This window comes from Nansenia antarctica, assembly GCF_963989245.1.
Source record: "Nansenia antarctica genome assembly, chromosome: 9".
Taxonomy (NCBI): Eukaryota; Metazoa; Chordata; class Actinopteri; order Argentiniformes; family Microstomatidae; genus Nansenia; species Nansenia antarctica.
Window position 1 is genome coordinate 3,430,867 of NC_137679.1, and position 17,557 is coordinate 3,448,423.

General features: G+C 47.4%; 2 protein-coding genes across 2 annotated transcripts in view; one reads left to right on the top strand and one right to left on the bottom strand.

Moving 5' to 3' along the window:
• Positions 1 to 8,519, bottom strand: part of LOC308165053 (lactadherin-like) — a gene marked incomplete at both ends in the record, with an annotated part of 44,118 nt that extends 35,599 nt beyond the window's left edge. The window contains 2 exons of the mRNA XM_080539154.1: positions 7,866 to 8,030; positions 8,516 to 8,519. Of these exons, the coding sequence (XP_080395280.1) occupies positions 7,866 to 8,030; positions 8,516 to 8,519 (169 nt within the window). The remainder of the gene's footprint in view (positions 1 to 7,865; positions 8,031 to 8,515) is intronic.
• The window catches only part of LOC308165161 (NACHT, LRR and PYD domains-containing protein 12-like), a 436,373-nt gene that overhangs the window by 46,293 nt on the left and 372,523 nt on the right, over positions 1 to 17,557 (top strand). The window lies entirely within an intron of this gene.

A 17,557-nucleotide genomic window follows, 5' to 3' on the forward strand; every position in this document is an offset into this window, starting at 1 on the left:
AGGCCTCCACTACCCCCCCCCCCCCGCTCCCTGGCGCTTAGAGAGAAAGATGGGGCTGAGTGACAGCTCTGCATTTCTCGTCAATGGTCACACAGCATGACATGTTTGTATTACATACAACACTGACTGCGCACTCCTGTTAGTCCTGGGCAGGGGACGGGGAACGAGACTGTCATGAGTGGTGGGCTGCCTGCGTTTCTCTGTGACTAGCAACGGCTGTGTCAGCAGCACACACACAGAGATGCTGGATGCTTCCGCCAGCGACCGCTGTCTGCACTGTGATGACGAGCAGACGGCCTGTCAAGGTTTTAGGCATGTTCACATGGGAATAAAAATATCGCTGGGAGGGGGACATTTTTTTTGTGTTCTAAAAATGTTGGGAGGATTGTAGATTAGACATACTGGGGTCTACAATTTGACATTCTTTACTGAAGGAAACTCGGAAGTGACACTTGGATGACATGTCACTAGAGAAGAGGAAGCATTGTGGGGGGGGGTTTATGACTTAACAAGTATGTTGTGGTAGCATGTTGTGATTGTAGATTACATTTGTAGAAAAAGTGCAAGGTCTACAATTTGGCAACGTATCCGTTTTAAAGGAAGTGGGGAGAACTAGGCCTAGAGATCTTGTGAACAGAAGTCCCCGTCTTGTGCTTTTTGCTAGTCAATACTTATCATTTCCATAATTGTCAGGGGAAGTGGAGGTTAAACCCCATTTTCTTAATTTAGGGTTTTAAAACACTACACTGAAAATAGCCTCAGTCAAATACAGTTTGACATCCTTTTTAGGGTTCTTGAGCGGGGGCCTAGCGGAGGCAGAGGAGTGGATAGAGAGAGAGTGTTTGGAAAGCTACCGTAAATGGCAGGCCATCATTTCGCTGAGGGTATAATTCCCAGAGAGGCCTAGTAGAGACTAGGTTTCCCACAAGGTCACGGTGAAAATGGCACGATGGTGAGAGACGACACAAACTTACTGGTGTCTCACTTACTCTCTCGGCCCTCGCTCGCCCCTCTCTTTCTTTCTCACTCGGCAAAACATTTCGGAAGAACTAGACACTCTAGGGGAAAGTTTATTCGAGGTGAACACCACGTCGTACAAGCCTGGCAAAACATTTGCCAGTTTTGGGAAAAGGCTCAAATCATGCTGTTTTACAGTACTCTAGTACCTACTAAAAAGTGATGACTTTTCTCCTGTAGCTGATCCAAGTTAGGGGCAGTCCCACTCATATTTTTTTATTTTATTGGACAGAAAATAGTGAAGACAGACTGGAAAGTAAGGAGAAGAAGGGAGAGAGAGGGCATGTCAGCAGGGCATGGGCCGGATTCGAACCCATGGCGACTTGGGCATACGTGTGCACTGCGGTGCTAGACCACTGGACCACCCCAGGCCATGGTGCTAGACCACTGGACCACCCCAGGCCATGGTGCTAGACCACTGGACCACCCCAGGCCATGGTGCTAGACCACTGGACCCCCCCAGGCCATGGTGCTAGACCACTGGACCACCCCAGGCCATGGTGCTAGACCACTGGACCACCCCAGGCCACGGACTTCACCTTTCTGAAGTGTTGTTTTCAGTGCACCAATAACTTTGTTTGTGCGATGCATCTACATATCTCAGGAACCAGGAAGCAGATGCATGTTTGCATGATAGAGGAGTCCAGAGGAGTCGAGTAGGGTTTGTAACCTTCTTCTTCTTCTTCTTTAAGTTCTCAGAAGCTGGCTCTATCATTCCCAGACATGACACAGCCTTGGCAGCATCACAGACACAACTCCTTATCTAAATGTTTCTGCTGGTGTTTATCTTCAGGAAGGAATGCGACCTTGCGAAGGCAGGAAGCTCATTAAGGGAAAGTTTGGGAGTGTGAAGCACCGAGTCAACCCATGCTGATATCAACCTCAACCATGCTGATATCAACCAGAGGGTTATACGTTCAGCGGAGAGGGTGATCAGCTGTCCCTTGCCCTCCCTCAACTCCCTGCACGACACCAGGGCTCTGAGGAGGGCAAGGAAGATCATGGCCGGAAGATCATGGCCGGCCACGGCCTCCTCACCCTGCTTCCCTCTGGAAGAAGGTTGCGGCTGCCTAAAACAGTAAAGGCCCGCCACAGGCTCAGTTTCTTCCCCTCAGCCGCCAGGCTGATAAATGACTCTGGCTTCCCCCTCCCCCCCGCCCCCAAGTCTGCTCAGGACTGAATATGCACCGGACCCATTGAAAAACTCTGCACTGCACTTTATATATGTTGCACTATCCAATGCACTGTTGTCTGTCCTGTGTTGTCCTGTTTTTGCATTTGTTTTTGTTCATGTATACATGTGAAAAAAGCATAAACGCACCTACTGTAACGCCAAAGCAAATTCCTATATGTGTATGCATAATGGCAATAAACTTTATCTGAATCTGAATCTGATTCTCATTGGAAGTTAAACTGTAGGTGAAATGCTAACTTGCTCAGGCCTGGTGTAACAGAGCATCACGGCTTTAAAAAAAACTAGCTAAAACACATATTTTTCCCCCAGCCTTTGACCTGAGGTGAGCCTGCCTCCCGACAACTGCACTTTTTGCACTTTTATTTCTGCACTTGTATTTGTATTGCACCTTGTTTTTAGTGTATTTTTATCTGTTGTTTCGCTTTTACTAGTGTTTTATCTGTTAAGCACTTTGGGCGACTGTTTGTCGTTGTAAAATTGTGCTATATAAATAAACGTTACTTACTTACTTACTAATAGTTTGTAAGACAGGGGTTGTAAGAGCCCCGAGTTAAACCATCAGTGTTTAGCCACATTTTCTGTAGTTTGTATGAGTTGAAGTGCAGTCCAGTGAAGCGGTAGGCTTGGGTTTATGTGAGGAAATGAAATAGCTGACATATTTGTCAAGGTGGTCAGCTTGGAAACTGGAGAAGTCCCCAGAAATCCCCAGAAGTCCCCAGAAGTCCCCTAAATAAGCACTATGGCTGTTCATGAGGAAATGATCATCATTCTTCCTTCCCCTTTATGAATTACAGTCAGCATTTCCAAGATAACCTGTGGCTTTCATTGTAGACAGAGTAGGGCAGGGGCAGTATATATACCGTTACTTTAGCAATACTTGTGTTGATCCAGCTGTGATATGCATATATGATATGATATAGTAGACTATTTTCCTTTCAATTACCAATCCTACGCATTTCCTAACCTACAATCCTGAATCTTGATGAAAAAGTCACTGAATTCTGTAGTTAATAGTGTGTGTTAAAGCATAAGAAGGAGAAGCCTTCTGGAACCCTTTTACATTCTAAGTAGAACCCTTTTGAGTTCCGTGTTCTAAAAGTTTGTCCTCCAAAGAACCTTTATACAACAGATAGATCCGGTCCATTGTCTCTATTGGTCAGTTTGCGTTCCAGCCGTGCCGATAGCTAAATGGAATGTTGACACATCTTTTGATATCACTCCGTGTTCGTATATATTACCGTTGTCAAAGTTACATTCTTACCGTTTGAAAAATACTGATATGATATTTTGATACGATATAATATATTCCCTCTGGAACGACCTCCCCAACCACGTCAGACAGGCCAACACCCTCCCAACATTTAAACAACAGGCCCTCAAAACCCACCTCTTCAAGCTCGCCTTCACCAGTTAACCCTCTCCCCCTCCCCTTCCCATGTGTCCCCAGCACTACCTTAATTAGGCCCCTATACTTTCTTTTATTTATTTATTGTTTCTTTTTATTATTACTACTCAATCTTTTCAGTTTGTAAAGCGTCTTTGAGTGTCTAGAAAATAGCTATATAAGTCTAATGTAGTATTATTATTATTATTATTATTATAATAGAGTTTCCTTTCTAGAGTTTCACTTTCCTAGAGTTTCCTTTCTAGAGTTTCACTTTCCATTGTTTGAGAAATGACATGAGGTTACCATTCGTCAGGGTTCCTACACGTTTCAACAAGTCAAATTTAAGACCTTTTTATACCTTTTTTAGACCTCTTTGGATAGAACTTTAGACCTGTTGCGACACCATTTGATAGTTTTTTGTCATCCTGCCATAGCTTAGTTCGCCAATAATTTCTCCCGGGGGCAGCGAATTGGCATTGATTTGGTTCCAGCTTGATTCATTTCCACGTAAATAGTTATTAGGACAAGTTAATAAAAAAATGTTGACCTAGCACCTACATTTTTAGACCTAATAACTGAAATGTAAGACCTTTTTAGGCCTTGTAAATCGGATTGCTGGAATTAAGACTTTACAGGTTTTTTAAGAGCAGCGCGGGAACCCTGCATGAGGTTACCGTTCATTCCAGATCACAAAATATCTCCAGGGCGAAATTATGAATCAAATTCTTCTCCTTCTCCTCCTGAAATGCTCTTCGTGTCCTCAACCACTCTCACTGTGCTCATTTAGTGCCAAGGGTGAATAAAGTCGTCCAAATCGTTAACATTCTAGAGTGCCAAAGGTAACTGTATTCACATAAAAATGCATAAATTATGATCATTTTGTAGCCAATCAAAGTATTGTTGCTGGGTAAATACCACATAGAACTCTAGGTGGTGAGTGTTCTGGAATTCTTTAGCAGTTAGTTAGTGAGTTTCAAATGGAGAAAAACTAAAAAAGCACACTACATTTGGTTAAGGAATTGAAGTCGTGTTGCTGGAAAATATGTGGTAAGTAAACAATTTTAAAAAGTACGGTAAGTAAGTAAAGGCTCTTACATTTTCATTGCAAGAGTGCAGTGCCTTGGTCTCTTTATCTAAATGAATGTCTTGTGTGAGTGAATGAGTGTCTGAAGTCAAGACACCATAGCTGTTCAAGATACTAAAGGCATTCGCATCCGGTGGTGATATGATGATCCGGTGGTGATATGATGATCCTTCTTTCCAGTTTCAAGCTCTTGCTGAGAGACATACAGTGCGAGTCTATGATTTTTTTCTTGCAATTGAGTTGACACTCCCTTTTGCCCATTACTGACCCCTCCCTGTCCCTAGCTCTTTAAATAAAGGTTAAATTAAAAAATAAAAAGAATATGGTCGTCACTATTGAATGGGTATAGACAGGCCAGGGTGGAGTTGGTAAGGCTTGCTGCTGCTGTCTCTCTCTCTCTCTCTCTCTCTCTCTCTCTCTCTCTCTCTCTCTCTCTCTCTCTCTCTCTCTCTCTCTCTCTCCTCTCTCTCTCTCTCTCTCTCTCTCTCTCTCTCTCTCTCTCTCTCTCTCTCTCTCTCTCTCTCTCTCTCTCTCTCTCTCTCTCTCGTCGAGTCAAGTGCTGAGTAGAGAGAAAGGTCTCTGGAGAGACTGTAGAGAGCCCCTTTTATCGCTCCCATCGATTATCCTTCGCTCACTGAAAGAGAGAAGCTATAAAAAGCACTTTACGTTATTGGCATAACAGTTCCAACTGCAATAAATGTGCCTGGATAGATAAGTGTTGACCTCCTTTCACATACACTGTCATACGGAGCTGGTAACACGTGAGGTGACTCACCACTCATTATAATCCTACCGAGAGGGAGGGGGGGGGGGCATTGAGCGCTGTGGGTTGGCAGGGGGGGGGGGGGGGCATTGAGCGCTGTGGGTTGGCAGCACCACGGGGCATTGTGTATTTTTTTAATGAACTGATGAGTAATAGCCCAGGCCTTTCCCATGATGTCCCGGGACTCGCATCCAAATAACACACACACACAAAACACACACCACCGCTACCGCAGAGCCACGGTCACTCACTCTGATCAGGTGGTACGCTACGCAGGCAAAGATTGGGTTGGAGTTCACTAAAGGGCTCAGCTCTCAGGGTATAAGGTCAGAGAATGATTTGGGCTAAAAACGAGGTGTTGATATTAGCTGACTCAGGTCGGTACTTGAACATTAATACGGTTTGACGTTTTTCTAATAATAATAATAATAATATAATAATAATAATACATTAGACTTGTATAGCGCTTTTCTAGACACTCACAGACGCTTTACAAACTGAAAAGATTGAGTAGTAATAATAAAAAGACACAAAAAGGTAAATAGAAGAAAGTATAGGGGCCTAATTGAGGTAGTGCTGGGGACACATGGGAAGGGGAGGGGCAGAGGGTTAACTGGTGAAGGGGATGGGGAGAGGGTTAACTGGGGAAGGGGAGGGGGAGAGGGTTAACTGGTGAAGGGGAGGGGGGGAGAGGGTTAACTGGTGAAGGGGAGGGGGAGAGTGGGTTAACTGGTGAAGGGGAGGGGGGGAGAGGGTTAACTGGTGAAGGGGACGGGGAGAGGGTTAACTGGTGAAGGGGAGGGGGAGAGAGGGTTAACTGGTGAAGGGGAGGGGGAGAGAGGGTTAACTGGTGAAGGGGACGGGGAGAGGGTTAACTGGTGAAGGAGAGGGGGGGAGAGGGTTAACTGGTGAAGGGGAGGGGGAGAGGGTTAACTGGTGAAGGGGAGGGGAGAGAGGGTTAACTGTGAAGGGGAGGGGGGAGAGAGGGTTAACTGGTGAACGGGAGGGGGAGAGGGTTAACTGGTGATGGGGAGGGGAGAGGGTTAACTGGTGAAGGGGAGCCGGAGGGGTCAACTGGTGAAGGCCAGCTTGAAGAGGTTCTAAGCATCTTTAAATACATGCATTGTCCTGGTAAATGTCTTTGACGCTTTTCCATATGTTTCCCCTATTTCCCCAGAGGAAGAAAAAAAAAAAATCACAATGGATGCATTGCAAAAATACAGATGGCAAGTAGGTATGTATATATCTATGTGTCAGATTATCAGATTATTACAATGCCTGGATAAGTGTTTAACATCTCAGGAACCAACATCAACACGATGCGTCAACCTTATCATCTCACACATCTGATTAAAAATCAACCCGATGACCTTAAAGTTAACGAGCAGGTAACAAACTACAACTCCAGGGATGAGGAGTCAGTCGCTCCATATTCATCTGCTGAGAAGATCAGGCAGAGTTTGGGGTCACCGGTTTGGCGGCTGTGTCTCAGGAGGTAGAGGAGCCGCCGTCTAATGATCGCAAGGTTGGCAGATCGGCGGTTCGAGTTCGAGCCCCGGCTGGCCACATGTCGAAGTGTCCCTTGGGCAAGACACTGAGCCCCAAATTGCTCCCAGTGAGCGGGCCGGCCGGCGCCTTGCATGGTAGCTTGCCGCCATCGGTGTGTGAATGTGTGAATGAGAGGCCGTTGTAAAGCGCTTTGGATAAAGGCGCCATATGAGTGCAGTCCGTTTAGACATCTGGTGATGGCATTAGAGGGCAGGGGGACAACAAAAACAACAGACTAACTACAGGCCAAAACGGCAGGCAGGCCTGTTCCCTGGAGTGGACCATTTGAGGGCACTTGGAGGAGGGCAGGGGAGAGTGGGAGGGCAGGGGAGGAGGGGGAGGGGGAAAGAAGGCCCGTTAACATTGTTGCAAGAGTACAAGCGAGCTTGATTTGCTTTGGACGAAAACTAGCCCTGACATAAGTAGTGTAATAATCAAACTGATGTCCTAAAAATAACTTCTGGGGGCTAGCCTTTCATTCTGGCAGAGTGTGCTGCTCAATGACAAAATGTGCCCCCTAGTGCATGAGTAAGTAAGCGATGTGTGTTATGCAACTAAGGGCAAAATCGTTCCTTTTTAAAATAGGCTTTCGGGGGGGGGGAGACGACTCTCCAGTTATCAAGCATGACTCGGGAGTTAATCAGGGGTATACACAAAATAATAATCCCAAGACAGTAAGAGGGCTTGACGGACTAAGCTTTTCTTCTTCTTCTTTTAAGGCCTTCTTTTTAAGGCCTAACTATAGAAATAGTTTCAAATGAGCTTATATAAAGCCAAAAGGTGCAGCGTTGACTTTGTGAGAGCTCTACGTACAGTTCATTCCTGTATTCCTCTATTATGCATCCTAGGTTAGCTGCTCTCTCATGCACACAGCACTTAACCACGCCGGTGTACTGCTGCTGCTGCAGCACATAGCCGATAGCCTGGCTGGCGTGGCGTGGCGTGGCGTGGCGTGGCGTGGCGTGGGAACCCTGCTGCAGCACATAGCCTGGCTGGCTGGCGTGGCGTGGCGTGGCGTGGGAACCCTGCGTCCCATCTGAGAGACAGAGAGCTCAGGAAGAAGAGCTTGACGTCACGGATGTCAAACGTCAAACTTCTTCTCATCCAAACCGCTTAAAAAGGCACTGAGGCATAATACTCATAACTAACAACCCGAGGCGACAGGGCCTGAGGGAGACCTGGAAGACAGAAGCAGGCCAGTCCAACGGTCGGTCAGGTCAAACCCTTGGCGCCAAACAGGACCCATGGGGGGGGAATGTAACACTTTAGATGTGTGACCAAGGGTCCAATTCATCCTTGTATGCAGTGTTGCCAGATGGGATTGTTTTCCAAGCCTAACCACAGTCTAAAAGCCACCCAGTGTGATCATAAGTAGCCCAAGTGGGTGGGAATATTGGGCGCCCAATCTGGCAACACTGCTTGTATGTATGTATGTACGTATGTATGTGCAGGTCTGGTCCAAGTCACCAACCTGAGTGTTTACAGTAAGCCTGGGAAGGCTACAGCGGCAGACGAGATTACCCATAATCCAGTGCAGCAGTCCCATCTGCTAACCCCTCCCCCCCCCCCCCCCCCCCAAACAAATACTTCTAAAAATGTCCCAGCCATGTATTGTACAACAAGCATTCTGCTAAGGTAAGCCACGCAGACTAGCCTAACAGCTTGCATAAAAGCAAATAAAAGTTATCAGAACAAAATGTTGCCTGCTGGAAATGAATCAATTTTCCCCTCCTCGTGTTACATTTCAGATGCTGCATAACATACAAGTTAGCCGTGAGGTTCGATCCACCGGACCACCAAAGACTAGAAAAAAATGGTGCCCGATGCCTCCCTGCTTGGCACTCAGCATTAAGGGCTGGATAAGACCCTGGGGGGGTAAGACCCTGCGACATACCAGCGTCATGTCCAGGTGGTTGTACATCAAACCACCTCGCGCTACGGAAACAGGAGATAGGCTCTGGCTCGAGAACCGTCGGTTCTGAAGTCTTACAGAACCAACAATGAACAACCCGTAGAATCCTGAGGGAAAACAACAATAGCCTACTGCTCCAAAGTTCTAAATCAGGTGACTCGCTTCAATTCGTGGAACAAAGGTATTATATGGTGTGAGTTAAGCTTGAATGAAGTTCAGACGTGTTGTATAAGATCATGAGACAACGTATGAAATATTAAACGCAGCAGATTGGAAAGTGGAACGAGGAGACACTGATCGAGAGGCTCGAGTTAGACGACTCCATATTTCGCGATGAAACATTGATTAAGAGCCATTAAAAATTAATATGAAAAAAGTGTACCCCCCCCCTGTTAACAGTTGACGTTAACAGTTAGGTCATCAGGACAAAAGAAGCTACATCCCCTGAAGGGAGGACCCTAGTGACAGATGGCTAGGGACAGGCGCAAACTTTCTGAATGGTTCATGGGACACACATACCACACACCACACACAGAGACACAGAGACACAGAGACACAGACACACAGACACACAGACAGACACACAGACACACACGCAGACACACACACAGACACACAGACACACACACATATACACACACACACACACACACACACACACACACACACACACACACTTGAGCCAAGCCAATTGGCTCTGTGTACAGCTATATTTAGCCCTGATAGTCTGTTGTGAGGAACGTAAGCCTGGAAATCACACAAAACACGTATTGGCACTTCCCCTCACCTCACTAACCCCGTCTCAGCCTCAGATAAAAGCCACCGTCAGCAGACGACCAAAATAAGAGAAAAACATCAGTTCAGCTCTTTCCAGCTCCTTCCAGTTTTTGTAAACATTTTGTATGACACAGCCAGACTGTTTGGACGCCGGCCCACAAGAATGGCCCTCTCCTTCTCCTTCTCCCTTGCTTGCTGTCGCGGGACACTGGTGGTCAAATGAAAGGGTTCAGTGATTAAAGTATAGGGGACGTGCTTAGCTTGAGTGGTCATTAGTGGCAGGAAGCACCACGACTACACTGAGTTCTGTTGGCATGGCGTTCTGTCATGCATGTAGGCTATGCCACATCCGGACAAGTGACTCAATGTTTTTTGGTCAACATAGTCACACTGATTCAGACTCTCCTCTCTCCGTTTCAGATTCTGGGATCCCAGATTAGCCACACCCATGTCCCGCGGCTAGGCGGCTAGCCCTATGCCCTGTGGGGCCAAAGAATAAGATGTTAAAGCTACTTAGTCTATGATAACTAATGTAGGCCTATGTAGCATTGAAATAGAGCAAAAAAAGGAGGACTGGGGAGAACATACAGTGTGTACTTTTAAGGTTGAAAGTATGTTGTCATTTTTCCAAGGTAAAAAAAAAGACACATTTTGTTTCAATTCTTCCAAGCCAAAACAATCCAACATCTGTCCCCTGTGTGAGTCAGATTCTGTGGTTGGACACAGACGACACACAGACGACACAATTTACATTTTTGCCATTTCACCAGGCGCCTTTATCCAAAGCGACACATTTATTTGCATAACCTTTGAATCTCTGTCGTTGGGAGTCATTTGCATTTTAAGGTATATTCAATCAATTGTATACTACATTTTCAACTAATCACGTTTCTTAAGGTTTCTTTTTAGCAAGCCTTGCTTGAAGTCAACAACATTAGAGAATGAGGATTGAGAGAGATCAGAGGATGTCTTCTATTCATCCACATGTCCTGGATGTAAACAAAGCAAAGTGCCTATGGGCATGAAGCTGGCTCTTAAAGCTGGCTCTTAATGGACTGTTGTGTTGCCAGGCAGCACTTTGAACAAGTTTGCCCTGAGGTGTCAGTTCTTTCATTCGGGTTTTAAGAACATATCTATATTCTAAAAAAATACAAATAAAAACGATTCTGTTTGGTATGACGATTATGTATCAAAAGCCTTTAATATCTTGAGTAATGACGTTTTGAAGTATTGCTTTTTTTTGATTGAGCCTTCCCGAGATCATCGTGTGAGAAAATAAACATCGCCTCTTCAACCAATCAATAACAATTGTATTCATTGTTTTTTGTTACAAATATAAACATGCCTTGGCATTATTAAACGGGATGATTGTGTGCGCCGTGCAGAGGTCTGACAACTGTCCCCATGCGTCACTCTCATTGAAGGAGCTCAACTCACAACACTGACATGCAGAAACCAACACAATTCAGAAACATATTTACCAACAAACATAATTACTTTCTAAATAAACAAAAAACATCGCATGTCACTACCAACTTCCAAACACCAATGTTTAATAATAACACACGGCGTGCGCGGCGCTCATATGATAATAATGAAGTGTAAAAAAAACAAACTCAAACAACTTACCGCTCACGGTGGAAATAACCCCCAACAGAAAACAAGTTGCAAATAACGGTACGTGGGACAGTGGGACATGAGTCCTCGGGGTCTTCATTGTGGCCTCTCTCAACTCCTTCTCTAAACTCTTGGGGTGCTCAGTCAGTATGGTGTTGTTGCTCTGCTCGCTGAGATTGAAAGATTGGGTTCGTCGGAGCGCTGGCGCGGTTATCTCAGCTCTCATCCAATGACATTGTGTGTATAACGGTAAGCCCTCCCTGGGGGAGTGGTCTGGGGAGGGGGGGGGGGGGGGGGGGGGGTAAGGTAAATATAGCACCGTGAAAAGGCGTGGGATGTGGGATGCAACTGTCAGGATGGAATAATTCAGTATATTGAAAGTAGTAATGTTGTCTTTTGAAGGATGCATGAACATCCACGACGTTAGTGAGGACTGGAGGTTGTCCAGAAAACCAAGAGCCTCACGTTTTCCAAACTCACTGCCAGAAATGTTTAGAAGAAATCATGCATGGGGAGGACTGGATAGACTAGGATAGATACTATCCCATTCCCTCCAGTGGATACAGGGAAAGTAAATCCAGGGCCTTATCCAGTAGCCTCTTTCAACATTTTTCTGAACAGATTTCGCAATCAGATAGTATTCAGTCTTAGAATTTCAAAACCCCCCAAAATAAGATTCAGATGTGGATTGGGATTGGGATTTCGTAATCCAACCTGACCCTTAATCAAAATTTTGTTTTTGGCATATTTCAAAACAAAAAGGTAGTCAAATAGTGAAAATACCACCGCTCATCCGTTATCAGACTTTGCTGAGGTGCTGGAACTGAAGAGTATCAGTAGAGTGCAAAATAACAGCATCCTCACACTCAAACACTGTCGTTTATTGCAAGCTTTCGGTCATAGACCTTCTTCAGATGCTGTTATTTTGCACAAAACACAAAGGTAGCCCAGCCAAGGTAGCCTAAGTGGTCAAAAGGTTCAGTTTCTGAAATTTAAATGGATTTAAAATGCTCATAAAGATGGCCAGACCAGAGATGCCTGAGTAAATTTTTCTAAGAAAAATATTCATTTTGGGGGGGAAAGTATAGTCACTTGGTAATGTTGCATTAGCCAGATCTAAACAGTGGAGGATGCTATCAGGCGTATGTTGCGTATTGTTGCGTATTCGCAATATCAGGCATTAAGGGCTGTGTAATCACACATTCATGCTTTGCTGCCTAGGCTTTTATGTAAATAAAGAACATGTTTGTGGCTCAAAATCTGAACGAAAACATACAAGTCTTGTTTGCATATATTTTCCCTTGCATTCTTATAGACATCATATAACTATTGATATGAGTGCTTCTTCATTGACTAGGTGCAGCTTATCAGCGTGGTGGCCCGCTGGTCTGTCAGACATGAGCCGGATGCAGTGAATGCCTCTGTTGCCAGGAGACCTATCCATTTACATTTACATGTTTGCCATTTAGCAGACGGCTTATTCCAAAGCGACTTACAATCGATACATTTGACTAAGCAAGTGAATCATCAATCCACCAGTCGTAGCAGGAAGAGTAATCTAGCTCAGGCCTGGGGCCATTGGCAGTCTCCGTGATAGAAGGGAAAAAAAACAAAAAAAAACGTTTTATACTGTAGACATTGGAGAAACAAGTGTGTGGGTGTGAATGGAGAATCGAATGTTGTCGTGCGACAAAATCGCATCGCACGCCGTGTGCATTGTCTCATTCAAAACAATGGAATCCAATTCGGCGGTGCGACAAAATCGGGGCCGTGTGCATTGGCCTTTAGGGGACACAGTAAAGGGGAAAAGCGGGTGTCTCAGGAGACGTAGTGCTGGGGGGTAGTGGATGTCTCAAGAGGAGCAGTCCTTCTTTCTGTCTCTTTGAAAGTCCCTCTCAGAGAGACCCTGCCGTGGGCTGTTCCACCACCTCGGTGCGCGGTGGCAGCCGGGATCAGACGGAAATTCAAGAATTTCCTGTCAGCTGCACCGCAACTGGCTAGAGACTGAGAGAGATGTGGCTGTTGTTGTCCTGCCCAGTAAAGACACACGTGCACTCCGGGAGGAGACTGTGAATCTGCTGGCAAAGGGCACAGTGGTCCTAGTGCCAGAGGGGACATGGTAAATGGACTGACTTATATAGCGCCTTTATCCAAAGCCCTTTACAACGGCCTCTCATTCACCCATTCACTCACCAATGGCAGCAAGCTACCACGCAAGGCGCCGGCCGGCCCGCTCACTGGGATCAATTTGGGGTTCAGTGTCTTGCCCAAGGACACCTCGACATGTGGCCAGCCGGGAGTCGAACCGCCGATCTGCCAACCGTGCGATCTTTAGACAGCGGCTCTACCTCCTGAGCCACAGTCGACAGCCACAGCCACAATGATGACAACAAAACAGCCTCCTGTCATGTTATACAGCAGGGCGACTACGAAGTCAGCGTAGATCTGAAGGACACGTGTTTTCTAGGGGTGTAACGGTATGCAAACATTTCAGTCCGTACGTACCACGGTTTTGAAGTCACGGTTCGGTACGTTTTCGGTGCAGCAGGGTACAAATTCACAAAACATATCGATTGGGAGAGGGAGAGAGGGAGGAGGGAGGGAGGGAGAGAGGGAGGAGGGAGGAGGGAGGAGGGAGGAGGGAGGGAGGGAGCTGATGGAGATGTTGGTAGAGGGAGTGAGGGAGGAGGGAGGGAGGGAGGGAGGGAGGGAGGGAGAGAGAGAGGGAGAGAGGGAGAGAGGGAGGAGGGAGCCGATAAAGATGTTGGTAGAGGGAAAGAGGGAGAGAAGGAGGAGGGAGGGAAGGAGGGAGGGAGAAAGGGAGGAGGGAGGGAGGGAGGGAGAGCGGGAGAGAGGGAGCTGATGGAGATGTTGGTAGAGGGAGAGAGGGAGGGAGGGAGAGAGGGAGGGAGGGAGGGAGAGAGAGAGGGAGGGAGGGAGGAGGGAGGGAGAGAGGGAGGGAGAGAGGGAGAGAGGGAGGAGGGAGGGAGGGAGAGAGGGAGGAGGGAGGGAGAGAGGGAGGAGGGAGGGAGGGAGGGAGAGAGGGAGGAGGGAGGGAGAGAGGGAGGAGGGAGGGAGCTGATGGAGATGTTGGTAGAGGGAGGAGGGAGGAGGGAGGGAGGGAGAGAGGGAGAGAGGGAGAGAGGGAGGAGGGAGAGAGGGAGCTGATGGAGATGTTGGTAGAGGGAGAGAGGGAGGGAGGGAGAGAGGGAGAGAGGGAGGGAGGGAGGGAGGAGGGAGGGAGGGAGGGAGAGAGGGAGCTGATGGAGATGTTGGTAGAGGGAGAGAGGGAGAGAGGGAGGGAGAGAGGGAGGAGGGACGGAGGGAGAGAGGGAGAGAGGGAGAGAGGGAGAGAGAGAGAGAGGGAGAGAGGGAGGGAGGGAGAGAGGGAGAGAGGGAGGAGGGAGGGAGGGAGAGAGGGAGGAGGGAGGGAGGGAGCTGATAAAGATGTTGGTAGAGGAAGAGAGAGAGATGGAGAGAGGGAGGGAGGAGGGAGGGAGAGAGGGAGGGAGGGAGGGAGAGGGGGAGATGTTGGTAGAGGGCCCATGGCCCATAACTCAGTGACAGGATGTGCTCTCCCAAGCCAGAGGTTTGGTGAAGGGGAGGGGGACCAGGGGGGGCACCGGTGAGGGGGGCGGGGGGGGGCCTCTCACGGCTTGGTTACTGAGAGGGACCGTGTTGCTGGGTCGAAACGTTCCTGTGCTTCTTGCAGACACTGTTTGATAGAGAGCTAGCTGCTAGCTGGGACTATTAAAGTCTCGGCATGCTATGAAGGTTTCGTGACAACAACGCTGTTCGGTCGTTTGCTAGTTAATGCTGTTCGGTCGTTCGCGGTCGTTCGCAGTCCCACTCATATTTTCCATTTTTTATTGGACAGATACAGAAAGTAAGGAGAAGAAGGGAGAGAGAGAGGGCATGTCAGCAGGGCATGGGCCGGATTCGAACCCATGCCGACATGGGCATATGTGTGCACTGTAGACCGCGGTGCTAGACCACTGGACCACCCCAGGCCATGGTGCTAGACCACTGGACCACCCCAGGCCATGGTGCTAGACCACTGGACCACCCCAGGCCATGGTGCTAGACCACTGGACCACCCCAGGCCATGGTGCTAGACCACTGGACCACCCCAGGCCATGGTGCTAGACCACTGGACCACCCCAGGCCATGGTGCTAGACCACTGGACCACCCCAGGCCATGGTGCTAGACCACTGGACCACCCCAGGCCGCGGTGCTAGACCACTGGACCACCCCAGGCCATGGTGCTAGACCACTGGACCACCCCAGGCCATGGTGCTAGACCACTGGACCACCCCAGGCCATGGTGCTAGACCACTGGACCACCCCAGGCCATGGTGCTAGACCACTGGACCACCCCAGGCCATGGTGCTAGACCACTGGACCACCCCAGGCCATGGTGCTAGACCACTGGACCACCCCAGGCCATGGTGCTAGACCACTGGACCACCCCAGGCCATGGTGCTAGACCACTGGACCACCCCAGGCCATGGTGCTAGACCACTGGACCACCCCAGGCCATGGTGCTAGACCACTGGACCACCCCAGGCCATGGTGCTAGACCACTGGACCACCCCAGGCCATGGTGCTAGACCACTGGACCACCCCAGGCCATTGAAAATGTAATTCTTTGGACATAACAATAATGCATCACGTCAGTATTGTCCAGAAGCCTTTGATATGGCTTTTAATGAAATGATAATGATGAAATTATTTGCGAGAGGGAATGATTTTTGCCACGCGGCATAGGGCACAAATTCAGTATAATAATGTACAGTTAGCCTGACCCCAGAGCAGGTTAGAGAAGCTTCAAGAGAAATTGCTATAGGAATCTACCTGGCTACCTGGATGAGACACCTTTGTGACATTCGGAGCTATACATTTCGTCAAAATTAGCTCGCTAACCGTAGATGGGGTCATCCCTATGTTCCCACAACCCAATGGTCCCACATTTCTGATATTTCATAGGTGGGCTAGGGATAGGATTAGGGTTAGGGTCAGTGTTAGGGTTAGGGCTAGGGCTAGGGTTAGGGTTAGGGTCAGTGTTAGGGTTAGGATTAGGGTTAGGGTCAGTGTTAGGATTAGGGTTAGGGTCAGTGTTAGGGTTAGGGTTAGGGTTAGGGTCAGTGTTAGTTAGATTACTTAGAAATGTGGGAACATTGGGCTGTGGAACCATCGGGCTGTGGGAACCTAGAGTCCCGTAGACTGCTTCGTAGTATAGCCCTCAGATTAGAGTATTGAGTTTGACAGATGTGGACTCTTGTAGAATGTGAGAGTAGCCAGTATGCTTTGGTTTGGTCTCTCGTGATGGAATGCTTGAGGTCAGCTGCTGGAATGCAGAGGGTTTGTAGTCTGGTTGTGGGCCTCTGCAACACTGATCTAGTGGGTGTTGCTTGGGCCTAGATCCATCCCCACAGTGTCAGAGTTGATTTGTGTGTTGATAGAACGCGTGGGCGTAAGTATTGTCAGAATGGAACTGACTATGATTTCTCCTTTTCCGTTTTAGATCAACCGCAAAGGCTGCAGTTTGTGCTCAATTCGTCTTATGTGAGTGCTAGGTTAACTAATTACCTGTAATATTCAATTCCATCTTCCCTAGAATACAAACGGGGAACATCTAAGATATTATAGCCTATATATCAGATTATGAGTCTAAGAATCACTTACTGGTCTACAATCTATTGTTCTGTTAAGCTTACAATGTTGTACAATGCCCCCCCCCCCCTGCTTGACCGTTTGATTGACAGCATGTAAAGTACTATTTTGTAACCTAGTAACAAGGCGAGTTAAGGTTTAAATGGTGCTTAAAGCAGCTCAAACATCACAGCAGGATGGGAGATTCTACAAATATTATTTTCACAACCGCTTCTCATAATAATCAGTCACTGATTCTGTATCCTTCCTACAGTGTGATATCAAGGCTCCTATATGGGTCTCATTAGCACTATAGTGTAGCAGGTCAGGTAGAGGGTCAGTAATCATGTATGTTACTGAGTGCGTGGGAGTGAATGAATTCCTTTCTCTGGTATTGACAAGCAACGTGTTTAAAAGATGAAGCAACAATAAAGAGAATGCCAATATCTATCAATCTTCATCTAAGCTGTGAAAGTTCTCTGGCTAAAAGTGTAGGCCTACCACAAACAATGTAGGCCTACGTTGCTTGATGAATTGCAACAGTTTTGCAATTTCACAATAATTTTTAATGTAGTTGTGTACAGTGAATACTGTATGGTTCTAC